The sequence below is a fragment of the Myotis myotis genome, unplaced genomic scaffold (assembly GCF_014108235.1).
Source record: "Myotis myotis isolate mMyoMyo1 unplaced genomic scaffold, mMyoMyo1.p scaffold_m19_p_17, whole genome shotgun sequence".
NCBI lineage: Eukaryota > Metazoa > Chordata > Mammalia > Chiroptera > Vespertilionidae > Myotis > Myotis myotis.
The window spans coordinates 15781406-15806001 of NW_023416321.1; the positions used below are offsets into that span (position 1 = coordinate 15781406).

The following is a 24596-nucleotide window of genomic DNA, read 5'->3' on the forward strand; positions in this document are numbered from 1 at the left end:
AAATTTGTATTAAAAAAAAAAAAGAAGTGTTGGACAGAGGTTTGTCCAGCCTTTTTTTTCATTCATTCGTTCATTTTTTATGGCCTCTTTTTTCTGGTAGGTGTTAATAATGAAGTCTTTAAAGAGGAAAGCAGTCACCCTTTCCCAGTCCTGCGCCAAGATAAGGATGAGGGGAGGAGCCGAACCCGGTTTGGCTCAGTGGATAGAGCGTCGGCCTGCGGACTGAAGGGTCCCGGGTTTGATTCCGGTCAAAGGCATGTACCTTGGTTGCGGGCATATCCCCAGTGGGAGATGTGCAGGAGGCAGCTGATCGATGTTTCTCTCTCATCGATGTTTCTAACTCTATCTCTCTCCCTTCCTCTCTGTAAAAAATCAATAAAATATATTTTTTAAAAAAAAAGGATGAGGGGAGGGAAGCAGGGTCTCGAAAGTGCCAGGTGGGATCCTGTCTTTATCGAAAAGGTGATATTTTACTCATCATGGGTTGTTGCATTATTTTTTTACAATATTGCATTAAAATACTGTTTATCTTGCTTACTGAGTTTTTGGCACCCCGTGAAATGTTGCAGCTGAAATGCCTGCCTTGCTTCACCCTAGGCCAGGCCCTGTCCCAGTCTAAATTCACCCAACCCTGTGGGGAATTGTTGGAGGCAGAACCAGGATGGCAGTAGCCAAAGGGACAGATGGATAACTGTCATGAAATTTAACTCATCCTCTGAGGCAGCTGCTCAGCCCCCACTTCCTCTGTGAAGAGACTGAAAGCTTGGGTAGATTTTGGAGAGCGTCCTGTGTACCAGGTGCTGTGGGACCCACTCATACAATCCCACAGCAACCCCTGAGGCAGGAACCCATTCCACAGAGGAGGGAACAAAGGTACTTAGCACCTTTTTTTCTCCCCCCCGCCCCCCCTAAGATCTTTGGACAGGGCCTGGGGGAGAGGACCAGGCTTCACACCTTGATCACACTCTGGCTCAGGCCTTTTTTGGGAGCCTGACTTACTTGACTGCCAGCGGAGGTAGCACAGGGGGACCAGCCCTTGCTCCTACGCCCAGGTTACTTCCTGTTCTTGGGTAGGAACTGTTTTTCTTCCTCTAGGCTCCTAGAGCGCAGTGCCCCTATCAGTACCAGCATTCATTTCATTCTGCTTTCAGGGCTTAGGGGTTTACAAGAGGTCTCCCTCACTGAGTGATGGTTGAGGCTGTCCCATCATTATTTCTTCCCGAAAGCCTCCCACTGTGTGCTGCACAAAGTAGGTACTCAGCAAAATGAGCCAATGGACAGCCGCTGGGCAGACATGCTTCTACTTCCCAGGCCTTTCTCCTTCCTCCCCCCTTTAAGCTGTCCTGATTCACAGAGCTCACCTGTTTCTTCGCCCCCTGACACCCTCTTCTTCGCACCTTTCTCTTTCTCCCGTACGGTCTTTGGACAGGGTCTGGGGGAGAGGACCACACTTCACACCTTGATCACACTCCGGGTCAGGCCTTGTTTGGGGGCCTCTGTGTTTCTCACCCAGTCAAGGTAAGGTCAGAGTTCTGCTTGGGAAGTAGCACCCCACGTCCGGTCATTCATTCTCTAAGTCTGTTCTGAGAATGGGTGGGGGTATGGAGGCAATGAAAGACTCAGGGTTTGTAAGAACGAAAGATATCTATTTAAAGGGACAACAGTATCAGAAAAAAGGCCGCGGGGACCTCTTTACAAATCTCCACTCCAAAGTCTAGTTTAATAAGGTCCCCATGACCCTGTGAATCCCAGCCTCCTGATCCTAATGCCTACTAACAGGGGCTTCATTCATCTTCCTTTTCATCTTTTTCCATTTTCTCAGCACTTTCTGTTTCCGTTTCTCCCAGTTCTATTTCCTCCAGGTCTTCCGACTCTTTCTTTTCGGCTTCTGAAAGGCTCTCCTCTTTGTCTTCGGACCTGCTTTTTATTAATTCCGAGGGTTTCTGGTCCAGATCTGAAGGCCTCCTGTAAATTTCTCTGGATTCACTTTTGCTTAATTCCTTGCCTGCTCTTCCTGAACTTTTGCCTGATTCTCCGGACCGTCTCTTCATAACATCTCTCGAATCTCTCCTCATGGCTCCCAGTTCTCTTCTCAAGGAGATGTTTTTTTCTACTCCTGTCTTCCTGTTTTCCTCCTGTCCGCTCGCGGTGAGGGTTGGACTTCCTCCATTAGACAGCTCATCGTCTGTGCCCTTCTCCATGTCATCCTGCTCTATTTCCCAATGCTTCATTATCTTCTCGGATTCGTCTCTCACTCTTCTCACTCTTTCCTTCCCCTTTGCCGCTACTTTTGCTTTATCCAGTGCAGCAGCCTCTTCTGGAAAGGAAGAGAGAAAGGTAAGTGTGTGTCCTGCTGGGCCTGTCGTGGCCTGTGCTTTTAAGAGAAGCACTCCTTCCCAAAGGGAGAGAAAGGAACTCGTCCACTGCTGAGGACCAGCTCTGTTCCAGGCATGGTGTGAGCCGCACACAGCACACCATTCACTTGTAAGTGCATAGTGTCATGACAGTGCATAATGTGTCACTGATTCGGGTTTGCAGTCAAGGGGCCTGGGATCGATAAAGAGGAATCACACACCATGGTCACCCTGCAAATGAACGGAGGGCCAGAATGTGAACTCGGGATAGCCTGCCCCCACAGCACATTCTCTTTCCCTACAAGAAACAGCGGAGGCACTGGGAAAGGACGGAAGGGGTCTTTTCTCCAGCACTCCCATCCCGCATTTCCCTGTCCCCGGGAACCATATTTCATCATTTGTTGGGAGGCTCCCTGTAAAAATAGGCGCAGACTGCTAGCAGCAAGTTCAGCTGGAGAGCTAGTTTACAACCAGAGGGATCCTAGCTCCGCTTTTAACCAGCTACAGAGAAAAGTCACCAGTTTCCTCCTGAGTCGCCCCCACATTCTCTTCCTGGGAGCCCCTCATAGGTGCCTAGTGGCTCTCCGGTCACAGCTGGGAAAAGGCTGCCATTTGGGGGTGAAGACATATGCAATGCTGCCACCTGCTGTTTTGGGAGGGAAATGCCCTGCCCGGCCGCGGCCACTGGCCTCAGGGCCTTCCCGGTGAGTTCCGGAGGACCCCTTCCCCAGCACATGGCTGCCAAGGTTGGCAAGGGCAGCGTGAGGGAGGCTGCGTGGAGCATCTGCCCTTTCCCAGTTGTGTCCCTTCCCACCTATTGCTCCTGTGGCTCCTGAGAGCAGCTCCAAGGTCATGTAGGGAGGCAGAGCCTCTCTCTGTGGGGATCCAGCTACCACATGGCAGATGCTGAATGATAAAGGGCTGCTCAGGTGCCCGAAAACTCCACACCCAGATTCCCATCACCACGCCTGGGTCAGAGAGGGCTTCCGCCTTGGTGCCTGGAGGCGGCTCTGTCTTCTTGGCTGCACAGAGCAACTGTGATAAGGCGAGGGCACCACTGAAGGGCAGACAGGCTGTCCTGGCACCAGGAACAGTGCAGAACCGTGGTAAAAGCCTAGGTTCTAATCCAGGGGTGGGCAAACTTTTTGACTCGAGGGCCACAATGGGTTCTTAAACTGGACCGGAGGGCCGGAACCAAAGCATGGATGGAGTGTTTGTGTGAACTAATATAAACTCAAAGTAAACATCATTACATAAAAGGGTACGGTCTTTTTTTTTTTTAGTTTTATTCATTTCAAACGGGCCGGATCCGGCCCGCGGGCCGTAGTTTGCCCACGGCTGTTCTAGAGCCAGGCTTCCCAAGACAGAAAACCACCGTGAACCGCAACCCCTCTGCCTCCGTGTCACCCATAAAATCAAGCAAATAGTAATGCTCATTTTATAGTGTTCCTGCAGGACCAGTGAGTCACATCGGAAGCACTGAATGGAGATCAATTTCCGTCCCCCATCCCCTCTGGGGTCCATCCCTAATGACTCAGGTGGGCCTGGGGGCCTGGAGTCCCAGCCACCTCCTCTTCCCTCACTTCCACCCCAGAGCCTCTTAGAGTCAGTAAAGGCCTCTTCACTCCCCGAGGCCTTTGGAGAAAGAATGTGATAAAGCGGGTCTGTAAAGCGGGTCTGTCTGAGCATCTGCACCTCATCCTAACCTCTGACCCTACGCTCTCTGCCCCCTTCTCCCCGTCTCCCCTCCATCCCCTCCCCTCCCCATGTTGGTCCAACAGAGCAGCTCCTCGACGCAGGGGACCGTGTGGCTCTGAGTCAGACTGCTGTGCCACCCAGGCGGCTCACTCAACTTCATTCCGCCTCCATTGCCCCCCAAACAGTTACCTACCTCCTAGGGTGGTGAGGACTGAATGCGAGGCGTCACCCAGTGCCTGGCACACAGGAAGAGCCCCAAAAGTGTAAGTAGCTGTCATTCTGCCTCTGTCTTTGCTCCTGCTGTTCCCGCCAGAAATGCCCTCCCTCTCCCACCCACGCACGCACGTGGAAAAGCCTCGGGCAGCATTTGGAGCAGTGGTTCTCAACCTTCTGGCCCTTTAAATACAGTTCCTCACGTTGTGACCCAACCATAAAATTATTTTCGTTGCTACTTCATAACTGTCATGTTGCTACTGTTATGCATCGTCATGTACATATCTGATATGCAGGATGGTCTTAGGTGACCCCTGTGAAAGGGTCGTTCGACCGCCAAAGGGGTCGCGACCCACAGGTTGAGAACCTCTGGTTTTGGCACCTGGAACAGACAATTCTTCCCCCTTGGAGACATCCCTGTCTCCCCAGGGAAGTCAGAGCGCTTGGCCTGTGCCCAGGGCACAGCCGTTCCTCCAGATCATCACTGGCCTGCAGAAGCCCATTCAGGGACAACTCTAATTGGCTTTCCCACTGGGCCCCGGGCTCCTCCAGGGCCGGGCTGAGCCCGTCTCCCCAAATCTCACACCTAACTGGCGTGTGACCAGTGCTCAGCAGATACTTGATGAATTATTGAAGAAACACAGAAGTGGGCTCTCTGGGCAGACAGCGGGCTCAGACCCCCGTCCACAGTGGGCTGAATCGCCTCCCTCTCCTGCCCCAGCAAAAGGCTGGGGTGCAGGTGGCACTGACGTCAGAATGCCCGTAGACAGTGCTCAGCCCGGGACCAGCTACTGAGCGTGCACTGGGGCTGACAGGAGAGAATGCAGGGGGTGGAATTCTGAAGCTGCTGCCTTGGGGCTCCAGGAACTCACCTTTCTCTTTCTTTTCTTTGAATATATCCCTGTAGTTCGTTTTCTTCAGCTCATCGATGATGCCCTTGTTGGCATCGTCCAAAGCCTGTGGGTGGTAGAGGAGCCAGTGAACTCTCATAACCCCTACTTGGCACCTACACTTCCCCTTTCACCCAAGTCCCAACCCCGGGAAGCAGGGCTCTGCACTAATCCTGTGCTCCCAGCTCCTCTGCCAGCTCCTGCCTGGAGGTTTGTGGATACACAGGGACTTGGAAATACCCAGGCTACGTCGTACGAGAGACGTGACTCCAGGGCTTAGGCGTGTATTTGGGAAGCGTGTGTATCTACCGGTTTCCACCTTTTTACAAGGATTCCTTTGGCTTCAGCCAATGCAAAGACACAGTGCGAGTCCCTAAGCCTGCAGCAGGTCAGCAGGCCATGGAGGGAACTCCGACACACTGCAGCGTGGGCCTGTGCACATCGTGAGGGCAGGCTCTGCCTTCTTCCCCGTGACGTGCACGGGGGGAGGGGAAGCACCAGCAGGCACTCAGAACATCTACTGATCGACCACCAGGCCTAGACACTCGTCTGCACCCCGGTGCGCCTTCCTGCCTAGAGATGCCAACCCAGGGGGGTAAAGGTCAGGGGCCTGGTCCTATGCCACTGAGGGCCATGGGGCTGTTTGGCCCCACAGACACTTCTCTCTGCCTCTCAACCTTTCAAAACCCTGCTCAGTCCTCAAGGTGACCTCGACCCCTCCTTGATGGGAAAGCCCAGCCCCGCCTCCCCGCTGGGCTCTCTCGCTCTGAATCTCCCGGTCCCTACGGCACTGTCACAAACAAGAGGGCTGTGTTTTAACTTTCCTGCTGACGCCAAACTTCCTGAGGGCCAGGGCCGTGGCTGTCACCTTTGGACTGAACACCCCAGGCCGACTCGTGGTCAGCCAGCATTTCCTGGATTTAATTGCCATGCCACCCGTCTCCCACAACGTGAGGGTGATCGTGTGGAAGAGGATTCACGGGGGAGGCCACGCGTGTGAGCTGAGGAGCATAAGGCTGGGCCTCAGGGACGGGCAGCACTCCACCTCTGGGGGCCAGGTTCGAAGGCGAGGTGCACGCTCAGTGACGCGCCGAAGTTGCCCTGGGCCAGGAAGCAGGGCGCAGACTGGCACATGGTGGGGTCTGTTTGGGAGCGACTTCTCCACCATGACAGGGAAAATGTGGTTTCACCATGGTCCTCACAAGTTATGACCTCACCCCCTAAAAATCCGAGTGGGTCAGTGGCTCCCTTGCAGTTCTTAGACCTTCAAGTCCAGGCTGGTTCTTTGCCCCGAATCCTGCTATCGTGGCCCAACTCCTGGATCCAGGCCGGGTCTCCTTTTCTGCCTCCCACAGATGGCTCAGCACCCACAGCCTGGCCACACACTGCCATCCTGGTCCTTCAAAACCCCCAGGAGGCCCACCTCCAACTGCAGCATTTTAGGGTGTCACTTCCCAGGGCCCCGCTCCCTTTCCTGAATACTTGCTGCACCTCCCGTGTGGTTCCCGCTGCCCCGAGTTATGCAGACGGCCTCTTTCAACCACTGGGCAAGCTCCCCAGACCAGGGGCTGTTTAATTCACTCCAGCCGACGCCCCTTGGGGTCCAAGTATGTCAGTGGTTCTCAACCTTCTGGCCCTTTAAATACAGTTCCTCATATTGTGACCCAACCATAAGATTATTTTCGTTGCTACTTCATAATTGTAATGTTGCTACTGTTATGAATCGTCATGTAAATATCTGATATGCAGGATGGTCTTAGGTGACCCCAGTGAAAGGGTCGTTTGGCGGTCGCGACCCACAGGTTGAGAACCGCTGAGCTATGTGTTGGTGGTGGTTCTGGAATTTCGCCCTGGTACAGCTGAGGGGCAGCAGCGGGAGGGAGGTGGCCAGCGGACTCACGCTAAGCTGCCTGTGCATCTGTGAGGTTAGCTGCTGGCCCTCCTAAGGTGGTCCACCTGCCTGGGTGGCCTCAGCTGTGTGTCTGCCTCCTGAAGCTGACGGGCCAGGCCCGCACCGCCCAGCAGACATGGCTGCGAGGATGGGACTGCTCGAGGCCTGCACTCTGTGGCCCTACAGCCACGGGCGGCTGTGCAGCATTGAAATGTGGCTAGTGTGACTGAGAAACGGAATTTGAAATGTAACTTTCCAGTCCTGTTCACGTAAGTGGCCGCAGGTGGCCTGCGGCGGCCTGGTTGAGCAGCGCAGGTGGAGGCAAGCGAGGGAGGCAATCACACTATTTCTTGTGGTCTCCTGGAGGAGGAAGGGGTTTTGTTCTAAAACCAATTTAGGTCTCCACTAGCATTAAATAAAAGAAAATGGAAAATGAGCCCTGGCCTGTTTGGCTCAGTGGATGGAGCGTCGGCCCTCGGACTGAAGGGTCCCAGGTTCGATTCTGGTCAAAGGCACGTCCCTCGGTTGTGGGCTCCATGCTCAGCCCTGGTCAGAGCCCATGTGGGAGGCAGCTGATCAATGTGTCTCTCACATCGATGTTGCTCTCTCTGTCTCTCCCCCTCCCTTCCGCTCCCTCAAAAAATCAATGGGAAAATATCCTCGGGTGAGGATCAACAACAACAAAAAGAAAATGAAAAATAAAATAGGATAAGAAATCTTAGCATCCAGAGTAAAGGTAAATATGTTTGTAAACCTGCCTTTCCGTTTTTTATTTATTTCAAAAATACTATGTGTATGGGTTGCTATAGAAACTGATGGCGGTGGCAGATGTTTGAAGGCAGCGCCCCACCCAGACCGTGCCCTGCAGTTGGTGGTCACCAGGCCTTGCGGGCTGGCCTGGGGAGGGCTGCGGGGCTGAGGCCCGCCCACCCCTGCCCAGGCGCCCGCCCGCCCTCCCCGCCCACCCGCCGGTGGGGAGAGGCTCACGCTGATGATGGCGTGCTGCGCCTCGTTGTTGTGGACCAGCTTCGCTCTCTCCAGGGCCTTCTCGAAGTTGTTCACGGCAGACTCGAAGTTCCTCAGCTTCACTGGAGCACAGGGGAGGCACAGCACAGGTGGGTGGTGACCTCGGTGCTGCAGGATGCGGCTGCCCTGCAGGGCGGCGCTCCCGCAGGCGCCCCGGCCTGGCTGGCCCCTCCCGGGGAAGCTGGAAGCTTGTGTGAGCTGGAGGCAGCCCCAGAGCTGCCCGGGGCCACCCTTCCCCTGGCTTTCTGGGGCCATCTCCCCTCTAAGGACAGGACCTGGGAACCTGAGCCATGGGTCTCAGGCCGTTCGAAGGGGTCAGTGAGGGAAGGGGGCCTGTGCCCACACCATGTGTCTCCAGTACAGGGGCCAAGAACTCCATCCTGTCCCATCGTCAGATGGTTCCAAAAAGGAAATCTTTATTTTAAAATAGTCACTCCATTTTGTCAAGAACTTTGCAGATCCCGGCCAGTGTGGCTCAGTGGTTGAGCCTCGACCTAAGCACCAAGAGGTCATAGTTCAATCCCAGTCGGGGCACAGGCCCGGGTTGTGGGCTTGATCTCCAGTAGGGGACGTGCAGGAGGCAGCCGATCAATGATTCTCTCTCATCACTGATGTTTCTATCTCTTTCTCCCTCTCCCTTGCTCTCTACAATCAATTTTTTAAAAATTTAAAAAAAAGGATGGAGACCTATACCTACATTTGTGTTGAGCCATAAATAGGTTTTTCCAAGGCCTGCCACTTTCTCATCACTGTTAGAGACACTTACGAGAAGTTAGTGAGCGGCAGGAAGGGAGAGATCAGTATTTACTGAGTGTTCTCGGTGCCTGCGTGCTTACGTATTACTTTATCCTTTACGCCAGCCCTACAGGTGATACCATAATTACCCCTATTGACAGAGGCCGGAACGGAGGCACAGAGTGGCACCTGCCGAGCCCTGCCCCCTGGGCTGTGCTGCGTTTGGGGAAACTGAGACCAGCAGTGAGTGACCTGGTTCTGCAGAGACCCTCGGGCCCAGCAAGTCCTCCAGAGCGGACTCAGGATGACGTCCAACCTGAGGGGTAAGTCCCGCCGCCCCTTCAGCTTACACAGTGCCCTCCTAAGAACAGGAAATGGCTCTAGGAAGAGCCATAGCAATCGTGCCTGCGATTTAGATTTAAAGCTTTCAGTGCTTTTCTCTATGCTTTTAGGAAAGAATCTATGATTCGTAACAAGGCCCATGAGGCCCTGTGGATCTGGCCGCTCACCAGCCTCCTTCCTCCAAGCCTCCCTGGCCCCGGGAGCCCCCACGTACATGGGTCTCCTCCGGCGTATAGGACCAGCGCAGCCCCTGCCCACTTCCTACTCGCTGCTCCTTTGGTGAACTGCTCTGTCCTCAGCTCTTACGGCAGCTGGTGCCTCTCATCCTTCAAGTGGCTGCTTAAAAGTTAACCTCCTCAGACAGGAGGGCAGGGAATTGTTAACGGTTTTGCTCCCTACTGTGCACCGGGAAGGCACCAAGTACGTTTCTGCAGCATGAACAAGTGAATGATTATGCCCCCCTGGTCATAGGACTGGCCACATGTCCTCTCCCGCCGAGGTCAGCTATGTACCTGGGGCAGGAGCAGCTTAGCACAGCTTCGCAAAGCCCCAGCTGTGGAGTCAGACAGAACTGGGTTCTAGTCCCAGCTCCATGGCCTGTTTGTGACCTGGGGCCATTTCTTTTTTAATATTATATTATGAAATACTAGAGGCCCAGTGGCTCAGGGCTTCTGGCTGAGTGGTGCTCCCCCTGGGGGAGCGCACTGACCGCCAGGGGGCAGCTCCTGCATTGAGCGTCTGCCCCCTGGTGGTCAGTGCGCGTCATAGCAACCGGTCGTTCTACTGTTCGGTCGATTTGCATATTAGCCTTTTATTATATAGGATGTCAAATGTACACCACGGTAAAAAGAGTAGTATAACGAACCCCCATCGCGCATCACTCAGCGTCAACAATTACCAAAATATTGCCCGTCTTGTTTCATCTGTTTCTCCATGCCCCTTCCCCTTGCTGGTTTTTTTTTTTTTTTTTTTTTTTTTAATATATTTTATTGATTTTTTACAGAGAGGAAGGGAGAGAGATAGAGAGTCAGAAACATCGATGAGAGAGAAACATCGACCAGCCGCCTCCCGCACATCCCCCACCGGGGATGTGCCCGCGACCCAGGTACATGCCCTTGACCGGAATCGAACCTGGGACCTTTCAGTCCGCAGGCTGACGCTCTATCCACTGAGCCAAACCGGTTTCGGCCCCCTTGCTGGTTTTTTAAAAACAATTTCACTGAGATGTAATTCACGTATCATAAAATGCACCCATGTCTAAATATACAGTTCAGTGATTTGTAGTAAATTTATAGAGTTGTGCAATGATCACCACAACCCAGTTTTAAAACATCTCCATTGCTCCAAAAAGTTCCCTCGTGTGACCTGGCGCAATCTGCTGAAACAGTGCCTCAGTTTCCCCATCTCTAAAATGAGGACAATGATGCCTCCATCACTGGCTTGCACGGTGATTACATCCAAGAATGCAGATGTAAAGAGCGCCAAGCAACACCAGGTGGCGCTGTTTTGATGAGGACACCGTGCTGTGCTGGTCTGCAGCTGAGCTCCAGGGCAGGGCAGCTATCGGGAGGCCTAAGCCCTAACTGAACTTAGCCCACAGTAGGCACTAACCCTGGTCAAAAGGGAGGGGGTGGTCCCCACTCTCAGAATCAGAATTCATCTGGGCAGGGGCACGCTGGGATGTGAAGTGTGGCCCCCAGGACTCCCAGCCCAGGCGTGCAGCTCGGCCTGAGTGCCGGGGAAGGTAGGGTGTCCTCTCCGAGCCCATACCTTGTGCCTGTGCCACCAGGACACTGGCGTTCAGCTGCCACTCGATGTCCCCCTCTTCCTCGGCGCACTGCTGGGACTTCTCGCCGTAACTCTGGGCCTGCGCGGCCTGGTCCAGCTCCAAGTAGCAGCGGCCAATCTCATGGAACAACCAGGTCTTCTCCAGAGTGGTTTTCGCCAGAGGGATCTTCTCCTCCCACCTGGGGAGGAAGAACCAGGTCAGCTCCGTCCACTCCAGCCCCGCCCTTGGCCACAGGGTGAGCACTGCCCTCCCGCCGCCCGTTCATTTCCGTAAGGAGTGGTGCTCATAAGCAGTAGCATTTTTTAAAGCTTCCAACACTATTTTGGAACATCTATGGGATCAAATTTGATCCAACAGTTGCAAATATGCTTACAAAATATCATTTGAAATAACATAAAAATAATGTTTAATAATATTCTTGCCCGGCTGGCGTGGCTCAGCGTTTGAGTGTGGACCTACGAACCGGGAGGTCACAGTTCGATTCCCAGTCAGGGCACATGCCAGGGTTGTGGGCTCAATCCCCAGTGTGAGGTGTGCAGGAGGCAACGGATCAATGATTCTCATCGCTGATGTTTCTGTCTCTCTCTCCCTCTACCTTCCTCTGAAATCAATAACAAATATATTTTTTTAAAAAAAATTCTTAAATACATATAAGAAAAAATTCAACACAGAAAAAACAAACCAGATAAATTTTTAAAAAGTTAAGAGGAGGATTAGCAGCCCTAGCTGGGTAGCTCAGTTGGTTAGCGCGTTGTTCCAATATGCCAAGTTTGTGGGTTCGATTCCCATTCAGGGCACATACAAGAATCAACCAATGACTGCATAAATAAGTGGAACAAAAAAATTGATGTTTCTCTCCCTTCCTTTCTCTCTCTCTCTCAAATCAATAAAATAAAGAGTAGGATTAGGATGAGATTTAGTACTTGTCTTTGGGTGGTGGGACTGGAAAATTTTTTTTCTACTTTCCTGTATTTTCAAAATTAATATTTTAATAATAACCACATACTTTCTATAACACTTTTTATTATAAAAATATGTAAGTGAATTATCATACTCCTCTGTCTTTTGGCACATAGACACCCGGGGCCATTTAGGAAAGCAAATGATGTGTAGCAGAGGTGAACATGTCTATTTCAATCAAGCGACTAGGGCCTGAAGGACATTTCTCTCTGCGCTAAGTGAGTGGACTCACCCAGCCCAGGCTGGTCTCCAGCTCAGGCCCTCCCCCTAAGTTTCCCTGGGGCTGAGTCACCCCACTGGAGTAAGTCACTAGCCCCCAAGGTGGACATCAGAAGTCCAGCAGTTGGACCACCTGGAGAGTTCAGACTCTGTTCCCGTGAGTCACAGAATAGTGTCAGAAGAGGTGCTGGACTCAACTGGCCCATGATAAGGATCACGTGGAATGCTCATTAAAAACAGATCCCTGAGCCCTAGCTGGTTTGGCTCAGTGGATAGAGCATTGGCCTGTAGACTGAAGGGTCCTGGGTTCGATGCTGGTGTCCGGGTTATGGGCTTGATCCCCAGTAGATGGCATGCAGGAGGCAGCCGATCAATGCTTCTCTCTCTCTCATCATTGATGTTTCTCTCCCTCTCTCTTCCTCTCTGAAATCAATATATATATATATATATATACATATATATATGTATATATATATATATATATATATTTTAAGTTTTAACTAAATTTTTAAAAAAAAACACAAACAGATCTCTGAGCTCCAAAACTGAACCTGTAATTCACACCCCTAAAAAATACTCGAGGTGATTCTTGTCACTGGGACATTCTGAGAAAATGCTGATTCTAGTCTATTAATTAATTTAATGGATGAGCCCCTGTGTTTACAAAGTGGCTTTCCTGAGGCCGCCTAGCAGAGCCGGGGGCCAATCTCAGGTCTTCTGATGCCTCCTTTCCTGGCATCCTGGCCCCAGGCTGGGAGTCTGGTGTGAGGGTGGGAGGTCCCGGCCCCGAGGTGGGGAGGGGCAGTCCTTGGTCACTCACGTGTCGATGGCTTGCTGGAATTTCCCAACTCTGGCAAAAACCCTGCCAATGTTGTCAAGGGCTCTCGACTTGGCATCAGGAAGGTCACTGCGGGAAAGAATCATGATAAGTTGTTCACTAGCAATCGGGCATTCGAGGCACGATGGAAACAGAAAGGAAGTCGGAGACGGGCCCTGGCCTCAGGGACACAGCGTCCAGTTTGAGGGACACGCCCAGGCTGGCAGGGCTGGCACGCACGGGGCCTCTCATACCCCGTAGCTGAGAATGAACATTATCGGGACCTTTCTGGGCGGCCACCAGTCAACAGCTGGCAAAGAGGTCCCTTTGATCTAGCAATTCCTCTCTCGGAACTTAGCTCAAGAAGGCAATGTAGCAGGAACGCTCATTAAGGCACTGTTCACAGTAATAAACACTGGAGCCCTAGCCGGTTTGGCTCAGTGGATAGAGCGTCGGCCTATGGACGGAAAGGTCCCAGGTTCGATTCTGGTCAAGGGCACATGCCTGGGTTGCGGGCTCCATCTCCAATAGGGGGCGTGCAGAGGCAGACAATCAGTGATTCTCTCTCATCACTGATGTTTTTCTCTCTCTCTCCCTTCCTCTCTGAAATCAATGAAAATATATTTAATAATAATAATAATAAACATGGGAAACAGTCTGAATGTTATCAGTGGCTTCGCACTGGCAATTTCTGTGTATGAAAAGTCATCCCTGATATAGCAGGTTAAAAGGTCAGATTGGAGGAGTATATGCTATGTACCGCCCCCTCCTGGTTAAAAGTAAATATGCAGAGCTGAAGCGTGATGCTGTGCTCCTGGCTTTGGCACTGGAGGAAGGGGCCGCGAGCCAAGGAGTGCCGTGAATGCAGCTCTCGACGCTGGAAGACTAAGGGGCCGGGTTCGCCCCCCAGCCTCTGGAGGGAGGGAGGCCCCACCAACACCTTGACCTTTGCCCACACTGACTTACAACCCCCAGCACTGTCAGAGAAAACTGTTGTTTTAAACCACCAAAAAACAACTAACTAAACAAAAAGTGGGCCTTTCTTTAAAAAGTAGAGAGAATATAAGTCTATTAGCAATGATTACCCAAGGGAAATGAGAGCAGGAGGGAAACTTTGAATGTATCCGTAGTATTTAAATTTTTACAGTATTCATGTGTCATCAGGAAAGAGTAAGACAGTTCCATAAAGAAAAAGACAACTGCACCACCTACATCGATTGTTTACCGTTACCATAGAAACATTCCCATCTCTGTTCAAAACTGCCTCCTTCCTAACAAGTAAAACAGGAAAACCCTCCCCGGGTCCCAGATCCCTCTCACTCTCTCCCTTCCCACTTCCTCCTCAAGCCCCTGCAACCCACTTGGCTTCCATGTCTTCCATGAAGCTCTCCTCCTCAGACCCAGTCTCCCCACCATGGCCAGCCTGCCTTTCTCAAATGCAAACCTGGGTCCTGGTCAGTTGGTTCAAGCACCCTCCTGATACGCTAAGGTTGCGGGTTCAATCCGGGTCAGGGCACATGCAAGAATCAACCCATGAATGCATAAATGAGTAGAACAACAAAACAATGTTTCTCTCTCTCTCGCTTCCTCACTGTCTAAAATCAATAAATAAAGACATTCCTTTACCCTCAGAGGTACTCACACATATCTGAGGAGTTCCACTGCCCCACTTTTGTGATGGCCTAAGTGCCCACAGAGATGTAGTTCCACAAATGACTGTGCGAGCTGGAATACCATTCAAAGAATGACACCCTTCCCAAGACACATAATTTTTTTTAAAAAAAAATACAGAAGTGAGTTGCTTTGTTAAAAAAATCCTATGTAATGCATAGACGTACATAAATATGTAGGTAAATACATTAAAAAGAGGCCAGATGGACACATCTCAATTTGTTCCCAGTGAAGTGAGGAATGTGTGGTGTTGGGGGAGGGGAGGGGAGGGAGGGAGAAGGCGGTCAGGGTCTGCTCTCTGCACCACACGGTTGTGCGTCAAGAGCAACACTGCAGTCTTGTGTAAAATCAAACTCATGGACCCTCCGTACCTTCAGGCTAGGGTCCTTCCTCCTCATTGTGGCATCCGGACCTCCCACTCCCCACAGGTCCTGGCCCCAGCCCTGCACACTACCCGCAGTTCCCCAAATCCTCCAACCCTGCCAGGTCCCTCTGTCTGGGGTGCCCTTCTCCCTCCTTCTTGTCTCCTCTTTTTGACACCCCTGTCCTCTCTGAGGCCTCCTTGGCTCCCAGCAGGGCTGCCACCTGCCTCTCTCCTTGGGGCCTTGGCCACACTTTGCACCCGCTGCTCTCACAGCACCTCTGAGGTCAGCCTCCCCTTCTAAAGTGGGTGTTCTGTTGTGTGATGAATGAATGAATGAGTTGTAATAAGTCAATGTATTCGTAACAATCCTATATAATAAAAGGCTAATATGCAAATCGACCTAACAGCAGAACAACTGGTCGCTATGACATGTACTTACCACCAGGCCAGAAGCCGGGCTCATGGCTGGCGAGTGCAGTGGCGGCGGCGGCAGGAGCCTCTCCTGCCTCCACGGCAGTCAGACATCCCCCAAGGGCTCCCGGACTGCGGGAGGGCGCAGGCTGAGCTGAGAGAACCCCGCCTGCCTCCCCCTCCCCTGCCCAGTGCATGATTTTCATGCACGGGGCCTTTAGTAATCTATAATACACTAACAATAATAGTAATGAGAAAGCATGCAATCAAATCATCTATCGGTATTGGAAGAAAGAAATGAGGGCTGGGGTCACTAAGAAGCTACATAGGCAAGTTGGGATTTGAGCTGCACCTGGAAGAATGATGGACTTGGGGGGCAGAGAGGGAGGGGCATGGCTGATTGGAGTGAGGGAGCACCTGGGGCGCAGTGAGCTCACTTAAGACTGAACTAATTTTGTTTAAGGAACACCCTGTTTGTGCAGCCATTTAGCATACACTTCCTGCCCGCCCATTTGTGGCAGGTGCTGGGAAGAGACAGGGAATGTAAGACAGTCCCAGCCCAGAGTCGCATCGTGCAGACAGGGGCGGGGAGTGTGGAGAGAACGCAGAGGAGAGGTTTCTAAGTCACCGCTGGGGCCCACGGAAGGCTTTCCAGGAGGAAGACTCCTGTTTACATGGTGAAGAGCGGGTAGGAGGGCGTTGATGAAGAAAGGGCTGGCAGAGGAGGGGGTCCTGCCTAGGGACTGCAGGAGGAAGGCTGAAAGTGTTGGCTGCGGAGAGCTGGGTCAGGGGAGACCAGGACGAGCCAGGTAAGGAAGGGCAGCAGAACCGGGCACTTGAACTTGATCTGATTATTGGGTTTGTTTTGCACAGAAGGAAGGACCAGCTGGGCAGCAGGAAATCCAGGTCAGAGGAAACAGGCAAGAAGCAAGGAGGGTCTGGCTGAGCCGTGGAGGGAAACGGAAGGAGAGAGGCAGCGTGCTCAGGGCCTGGGCCGCCGAGCGTGAGCGGGGGGCGTCTGGAGAGCAGCCTGGGCTCCGTCTTGGAAACTGAGTGGCCAAAGGTGACATCGTCACGGATAGGGAGCCCCGGAGCACGGGGTTTGGGGGATCAGAAGGGGTTCCGGTTGGGGCATGCTATGTGGGGTTCCTGTGGAAATGCCTTGGAATCCGATGGCCGTGCAGGTCTGGGGCTTGGGAGGGAGTCTGGCCAGAAGCAGAGATTGTGTGTGTCTTTAGGGCCTGGGATAGGGTTGGGTCCAAACGGCTTATTGTCAGTACATATCATTTCATTCTCACAATCCCTGAGAGTTGGTATTATCAGGCCGTCACTAGAGATGAGGAAACTGAGGTGAGCAACGTAATCAAACCCACACAGCCTCTGATTGCCAGAGCCAGGAGTCAGGGTCAGGCATGTCTCCAAAGCTGACCCCCCCCACACACACACACACCTCTGTGATAGGCCTGCCCAGCACGCCCAGGCAGGTGAGAATGAATTGGGAATGGGCGGCATGCAGGCTGCAGCCAGTGAGGAGGGGAGGGCAGGAGGCGGAGTGGATGCTCAGGAAGTCCAGTTTGACCCACGTGGAGGACTGACATCAGAGGGCCTTGAGTACCAAGCAAAGGTGTGTGGTTTCTGTCTGAGGCCAACGACGGACCAAGGCCTGTCTGTCAGCAAGGGAAGGAGGGTTGAGGGGTGAGAAGCAGAGTCGCTGGGGGTGATGTGTGGGAGCAGCTGGAGGCAGGGAGAGCCCAGGGCCAACCTGTGCGTAGAAACAGGATGACGGGAGGCAGAAAGGGACTCAGAATTGTGGGAGGAGAAAGTCACCAATGACGCCAAAGATTTAAACCAGGTGCCCCGAAAGCCACGGTACCCCTGAGGGGCCATCAGGTGTGAAGAGCTGAAGAGCCGGTTACTTTCCCTGTGGCTCCACAGCCATGTCCTGAGGTCTCCGTGTGCGCTCCGCACCGGCCCTCCCTCCCACCCTCCCACCCTCCCACCGTCCCACCCTCTCAGGTGGGGCTATTGCGACGTCCACCTGAGGCTGAGAGGTTAGGTGCCCTGTCCAAGGTCCCACAGCTGGGGACACAATTCCGAAGCTCGGGTCGGCCGGACTCCAGAGCCGGGAAACTTGGTCAGAACCATGGTCTGCGAGGCCCTGGTTGGCTCTGAATCCTGCCCCCTTGGTCCAGCCTCCTCTGGCCCACTCTTCCCCTGGCAATACCCTGTGCTCTCCGGCCTCAAGCGTCCGCCCACCTGCCTCAGTGCCTCCCCACAGGCCCCGTGAAGTGCTCCTGAAATACACGGCTCCTAGCACGGGGTCCTGGGCTTTTCCTTCCTCACACTTACCACCATGGTGGTTTGTTAGCGATGTCCCTGCCCTTTCACACCTCCCCTTTCACTCCCCTGTGTCTGGGCTTTGCTGTGTTCCCAGTGCTAGCGCCTCTGCATGCCGGGGTGGAGGAATGCGTGCTGACATGGTGTCAGAATGAAAACACCCCTAAGAGCCAGACAGACCACTGGGAGCTTTTTCGAGTTGTGGGCCAGTGCCCTCCCCTCTGTGGCGAAAAGCCAACAGTCTCCTTCGGCCCCTGACCCTCAGTGCTGGGCAGGGGGCTCCTCCCTCCGTGGGCTCCCCCCCACCCCCAAGGCAAGCAGGGCAGGAGATGGGAGTTCAGCCACCAGCAGCCCTAGCAAGAGGCCCAGCGACACAGGCCCAGCCCAGCTCCTCTACGGGCCCCTGGCCTCGGCCCCTGGACTCCGGCCTCCCCAGGCACTCACTATTCCTTGGCGATCTCCAGGTCTCTTCTGTGGCTCTGCAGGGCTGCTACCATCTGCCCCAGCTCGATCTGGGCATTCCCTATGCAGCTGTACAAGTTCCCAACCAGCTCGTCCTTGTTGGGCACCTCTTCTTTGTTCCATTCCAGCACCTTCTTCAGCACTTTCTCGGCTTTCTGGAGGCTCCCTTCTGCACTGCCGCTGGTCAGCACTGGGAAGCGACAGAGGGATGTGGAGGCGGGTCGTCTTGGTGGCTGAGGGGAGAACCCACCTCCCCGCACCCCCCACGCCGCCCACAGCCCACGGAGGCCAGGGGCGCAGGCTGCTCTATTGCTCCCTTCCCACCGGACACAGTCCCCGCCCCTCTGAGAACATCACCCACGCATGTCAATGTCCTCCAGGCTCTTGAGGATGTATCGGGCCGTCTGCGAGGGCCGGCGTTTGCGGTTCCGCAGCCATTTCTCTTGCATCAGCTTCCGGTCGCGCTCCCTGGCGTAGATGGGCTTTTGTTGCCTCCAGAAGTTACTGCGGGAGTCCAGGTAGTTGATGCCCGTCATGATGAGGTCCTCCACGGTCTGGCCGTGCTTGGTGGTGCCTTTGATCAGGTCTGAGGGGGAGGGTGTGAGGAGAACCAACCAGAACAGGCATCTAAGGGAGTCGCCTCCCCTTGGCTCTGGGTCCCTGCTTTAGGGCCCTGTGGGGGGCTCTGCCTGGAGTTGCAGAAACAGTGAGCAAAGCCAGAGCACAGGGTGGCTGGCAGAGGGGGTCCCTCTGGGCCCAGATGAGGCCAGAGCCCTTCCCTTGCCGGCTTTCGCACGGTATAGCGCTGAGTACATGGGCCCCTTATGGCAAGATAAACTTTCATGAGGAACTGACAGAGGGGGCGGCCGATGGATAGCCCCCGGCCTTCCGGGCTCCCCCATTCCAAGCAGAGGCCGTCTAAATGCACAGCCTGGCCCAGGTGGCCAGCGCCACGTGACTCCCCAGGTGCGAAGTGGGCCAGCGCCAGCTGGGAGCTGTAGGGGTGTGCCCAGGTCCTGCCCACCGCCGCCTGAGCAGAGGTTAGAGCTGGTGGCAGAGCTGCAAGGCCAACTGGAGTAGTCAGGCCCCCCCTCCCTCCACAGAAGCTCCTCTGGGGAGGGGAGCATTGGAGATGAGCCAGCGGTGACGCCGCCCTGTGACAGGCCTGCAAGGATCCTGCAGCGGCCTGGGAGTCAGCTCTGGAGAAAAGCCATTGATTCCAGGCTGATGATCCCTGCGCAGGCTCGTCAGCCACTGGCCAGACTCCCACCCCCCTGTGTAAGTGAGGCATTCGTCTCAAGGCTCCATCCCTGTCCTGTCGCTGCCAGCACAGCGTGTTTGGAAGATCGGTGGACCAGAAGTGAGGAGGCTGGGCTCTGGCAGCTACTCCACCATTAACTTGCTTGTCAACCTGAACAAGTTACTCCCCACTCAGGGTCTCTCTGTCCTTATCTCTAAAAGGAAGGGCGTGGCTCAGTGGTTGAGTGGCGACCCATGAACCAGGAGGTCATGGCTCGATTCCCAGCCAGGGCACATGCCTGGGTGGTGGGCTTGATCCCCAGTGGAGGTGTGCAGGAGGCAGCCGGCCAATAATTCTTTCTCATCATTGATGTTTCTATCTCTCTCTCTCTCTCCCTCTCCCTTCCTCTCTGAAATCAATAAAAATACATTTCAAAATAAATAAAAGGAAGGGCTGTACCAGATGAGGTGTGGGACATTCTAGTATTAGTGTCCTCAGATTCCCCTTCTAGCACCTCCCCGCTGGAATTCTTTGGCCTTTGTCCTTACTGAAGGCCAAGGGGACAGCCCCTTCAGGGACACGGTGGTAGAGGAACCCAAATCTTCAGAGTCCCCTCCCAGGGTAGCACAGTGCTGGAGAGGACTGGTTCTGAAACTGAACTTCCTGGATTCAAATCTGAAAGCTCTGCAACTGCTGACCTAGGCATGACCTTAGGTGACTTGACCTTTCTGTGCCTCAGTTTCCTCATCTGTAAAATGAGCGTAAAACCTGTCCATAGGAGCAAGTTGGCTGATATGATGGATTCTGCCTCTGCCTCGCGCATTCAGCATCCATCCAGATTCCCTTTGCCCCGTGCCCTGTTGCAAACAAAGCGCCTGAGACCTTCATCCAGGAGGAGCTTCTCCAGATACTCCTTATCCACATAGAGCTCGCCCAGCAGCTGGCGGACAGTCTTCTCGCTCTTGACCGAGCCCCTCCGCTTGGACACTGTCTTGGCGTAGTATGAGACCTGCCTCACGGGATGCGGCTTCTGCAGGGCTTTCATACTCTGGGAAGATAGAGCAGCACCCGACAGAGCCTCAGCAAGGCGCACAGAGAATCCAGGGGCCCAGAATCTAGGATCCCAAACTCTTCCTCCGGGACCTCCCAGGGGACCGAAACCCATGGAGTGTTTCTGCCCCGGGGATAGCTGGACTATCAGGACCCTGTGGAGCTGGGGCAGACTCCCGTGGCTGCTGTGACGGGTAGGAGCTGGTTCCCCGGCAACAGGGCCACTAAGACTTGTGCGCCTCAGGTACGCGTGGCCTCTTCTCTGGAAGGATTGTAGCATCAGAACCGGGGCCTTACCTCAGCCTGCTTGCTTAAGAAGGAGAGGTCTCCTTTGTTCTCCAGCTTAATTGAAGAAGGAGCTGCAAGGACAGAAGCTGGGGATCAGGTCGACCCCAGCATGACCTGTCCCATATTTTCATGTGGAAATGGCTGCCTCGGGCAGGGGGGTGGGGGATGTTGTTGCAAAGCTAGCTCTGAGCCAGCCTGGCAGGCAAATGGTGCATGGTGTTTCGTGCAATACTCTTGTAGGAGGCTGGGCAGCCCCTGCTAGCCCAGGGCCATGGCAGCCAGATTCCCAAACAAACGGATTCCCATGTCATCCATATCCACACCCTGCCGTCTACACTGGCAAGCTCTCACTCTCCTTCCCTCTCCCCCAACACAAGGCCAGCTCTTGGTGCCCAGGTGGTAAGGGAAGAAGCCAGAGACTAAGGAAGACTAGACTCGGGACTCCATGCAACCCTACGATACCAGGCCGAAAACAGGCATATTCATCTGACTTGCGGGAAAAAGCCCTTCTTCTCTGGCATTGAGGATAACCAGACATTGCAGCGCTCAGTATAGTGGGTCGGGGATTGGTCCTCCCAGGGAACGGTTCATGGAACGGTTCCTAATCTTCAGCAAAATCAGCAGCAGCCAAATCCAAGCATGGGACTCCCTGTAGGCCTCCTGGTGCTCACCCCCCCCAGGCCCTCAGGCCTTCCTCCAAACCTAAGAACCCTAAGAGACTTCTTGGAGAAGGGCACAGGTCCCACAGCCACTCACTTCCCACTGAGTTGTTGATGGCTTCTTGGGCTTTCTGAATTCCAACTTTGAATTCCCGATCAGGCCGTAGCTTATAGCCTCGATGATAGAACACCAAGGCAAACTCAAAGTCTCCCATGGTGTACAGGGTCTCCGCCTTTTGTAAAATGCCCTGAAATGAGAGGAAGTCAAGTCAAGGTGGACAGACAAGGCATCACAGAATTCGGGTGCGGTGGAACAGGAGGGGCTTGGGTTGGGGGTCAAGGTTGGGATACCGAGGCAGGGAGCTAGACAAGTGACCTATCAAGAAAGAGAAAATGGCATCAGACTCTAGGCCAGTGATGGCGAACCTATGACGTGTGTCAGAGGTGACTCTCGAACTCATTTTTTTGGTTGATTTTTCTTTGTTAAATGGCACTTGAATATATAAAATAAATATCAAAAATATAAGTCTTTGTTTTACTATGGTTGCAAATATCAAAAAATTTCTACATGTGACATGGCAGCAGAGTTAAGTTAGGGTTTTTCAAAATGCTGACACGCTGAGCTCAAAAGGTTCGCCATCACTGCTCTAGGCCGTCTGACTGGTTCTCCTACCACTTCCAACCAGAGGGCGCTGCAGACAATGGCAGTGGTGAAAGCAAGTTGGAGTTCTCCACCCCTCAGTCACCTTGCAGAAAGTTGGGTCACCCTGAAGTGAGGCCTCAGCATCCTTCAGGGACTTCTCTAACTCTCCCATCTTCAGGTAGCACCTGGAGCGGGCCACCAGGCAGTTCTTGTCTCCATCCTGAAGGTGAAGAGCCTGAGAAAGGAACCACACAGGCTGACAGGTACCAGGCAGGGCAAGGTAGAAGCCGGATGGGTAACGGCAGCCCGAATCAGGATGCCTGCTAGCCTAAAACAGCACTCGATCCCCTAAGGGTGAGGTGGAGCAATCTGTGCTAAGGTTACGTATGATACTGTTAGTTATTTACTGACCACCTTCCACAAGCAACTGAGACTTCACTTCTGCAAGAAGTCTCCCAGCCAATCACCCCGCCAATGATGGGGAATTGGGCCTGCTCTGTAGAAGGAGGCCAATCAATCACGAAACATTTGATTAAAAACATAGAAGCCTGGCTGGTGTGGCTCAGTGGTTGAGCATCGACCTATGAATCAGGAGGTCACGGTTTGATTCCTGGTCAGGGCACATGCCTGGGGTTATGGGCTCGATCCTCAATAGGGGATGTACTGGAGGTAGCCAATCAATGATTCTCTCTCATCATTGATCTCTCTCTCTCTCTCTCTCTCTCTCTCTCTCTCTCTCTCCTTCCCCTCTGAAATCAATACAAATATTATTTTTTTTAAAAGTAGAAGAGGTCAGAATAGTTATTGAGAATCAGGTAGAACGCAGGTGGGAATTGGTGGAAAATGGCTTAGCAGGGGCTTATCTGTCACTGTGGTGCATCCATCAGGAACAAGTGACTAGAAACGACAGTGTTATCCAGGCATCATCGGGAATCCAGAGCGGGGATGGGCGATGGGCAGGTTCAGGGCGCGACTCACGTTGCTGAAGCTAAGGGCAGCTTTCGAGAACTCCCCGCAGAGGTAGAGCCGCTCGCCCTCAGCCATGTAGGAGGGAAAGGTGCTTCGCAAGATGTCAATTTCTTGGTCCGACATGATGACCGAATTCTGAATTCGGAAAAGCTGAACCCGAGAAAGGGAGAAAAGAAGGCGTAGAACCTCTGTTTGGCTTGTGGAAACCCCGTCTCTTAGCAACCGGGATGCGGAGACCTACTTCCGGTCCCTCCCCCTGCTCCCGGGGGCCTCAGGCCCGGGGACCGCCCCGGCCGGAGAGCGCCGCGCCCGCCCGCTGCGCACAGGCTGGAGGTGTGGCCCCCGCGTGTCCGGTGCGTGCACGGCGGCCCCGCTCGCGTGATCGCTGTGGCACGGTCCGCCGCTTCTCTCCGCGGTTGAATCGTGTCCAGAATTTGTAGCCAGAAAACTAGGGAGAGGATTGCGGCAGAATTCTAAATAGGGATCGGACTCGGGGCGAGGCTGTGTGCCCCGGGCGGGCGCCGCCGGGGAGGAGCTCGGAGTCGGCAGTCCTCGGGCCGGCAGGCTCCGTTCCCTAACTGCGTAACCTGCGGCTGCAGGTAAGGGGTCTGCACCTTTCCCCTTCCTGCTGCCTAATGAACGGGAAGATAGTACAGCCTTCCAGATGAGAGGGTCTGCACGAGACAGGGTGGAAAATAACGTTGGGTTCAACCTTCGATTTAACACATGGATTGAACCCCTGCTAGTGGCAGGCTTGGATCAATGCCTTTCCTGATATTCTCCCTTCGCTCCCTCCTCCCCCCTCCCCCCAAAGTGGACTAGGTTCCAACAGACACCTGGTCTTGACTAGATTATTTTGAAAGGTCAACTCCCAATGCCAAGGAGTTTGTGGCCTATCATCTATCCTAAGGCCGCGTGCAGAAGTGAAGTCTCTGGCATACAGTTGCTTGTGGAAGGTGATCAGTAAATTACAATATCGTTCATCACCTGAGTATAGATTGCTCCTCCCACCCTAAGGGGATTGAGTGTTTTTTTGGGGACACCAGACATCCTGCTAAGCCTATGGGGGAAGTACTGTTACTATTTGAGATAAGGAAACTGATAAAGCAGTTTGGAAGGGAGAGGGAAAGAGAGATAGAAACATCAATGATGAGAAAGACCCATTATCAGCTGCCTCCTGCATGGCCCCTACTGGGGGTTGAGCCCACAACCTGGGCATGTGCCCTTGACCGGAATTGAACCCCGGGACCTTTCAGTCCACAGGCCAACCCTCTATCCACTGAGCCAAACCAGCCAGGGCTGATAAAGTTGATAATATGTCCAAGAGAATTGAACTAGCAAGTGTCAGAGGAAGGATTCAACAACCCCAGGCACTGACTCCAGTTCTGAGGTGCTAACTACAGATTGTACAAAGGCAGGGATCTTATGTCAAACTTGTATTTCCAGAATTCAGCTGTCTGGCACATAGTAGAACCTAAATAAATAATTGTTAAAGTGCAAATAGTGCCCTAACCGGTTTGGCTCAGTGAATAAAGTGTTAGCCTGTGGACTGAAGGGTCCTGGGTTCA

General features: G+C 53.5%; 2 protein-coding genes across 2 annotated transcripts in view; one reads left to right on the forward strand and one right to left on the reverse strand.

Moving 5' to 3' along the window:
- Positions 1 to 1660: 1660 nt before the first annotated feature.
- On the reverse strand, positions 1661 to 23204 carry ODAD4 (outer dynein arm docking complex subunit 4). Its single transcript, XM_036338791.1, has 12 exons — positions 23038 to 23204; positions 22163 to 22294; positions 21514 to 21664; positions 20767 to 20828; positions 20302 to 20467; positions 18541 to 18765; positions 18162 to 18369; positions 12938 to 13024; positions 10920 to 11116; positions 8034 to 8134; positions 5138 to 5222; positions 1661 to 2317 (listed from the first exon to the last, which is right to left on the reverse strand). Exons 1-12 carry the CDS (start codon positions 23149 to 23151, stop codon positions 1785 to 1787), a joined length of 2061 nt encoding a protein of 686 aa, XP_036194684.1. The 5' UTR covers positions 23152 to 23204; the 3' UTR covers positions 1661 to 1784.
- A 309-nt stretch (positions 23205 to 23513) lies between these two features.
- The window catches only part of ACLY (ATP citrate lyase), a 47581-nt gene continuing 46498 nt past the window's right edge, over positions 23514 to 24596 (forward strand). The window contains exon 1 of the mRNA XM_036339801.1: positions 23514 to 23627. The gene's annotated coding sequence lies outside the window, so the exon portion shown is untranslated. The remainder of the gene's footprint in view (positions 23628 to 24596) is intronic.

Coding starts and splice junctions, on each gene's coding strand:
- ODAD4 (XM_036338791.1), bottom strand. CDS start 23,151: ATGTCGGACCAAGAAATTGACATCTTGCGAAGCACCTTTCCCTCCTAC. Junction 22,295..23,037: donor CTGCCCTTAGCTTCAGCAAC/GTGAGTCGCGCC, acceptor TTCCTTTCTCAG/GCTCTTCACCTTCAGGATGG. Junction 18,766..20,301: donor GAAGCTCCTCCTGGATGAAG/GTCTCAGGCGCT, acceptor CCTCCCCCTCAG/ACCTGATCAAAGGCACCACC.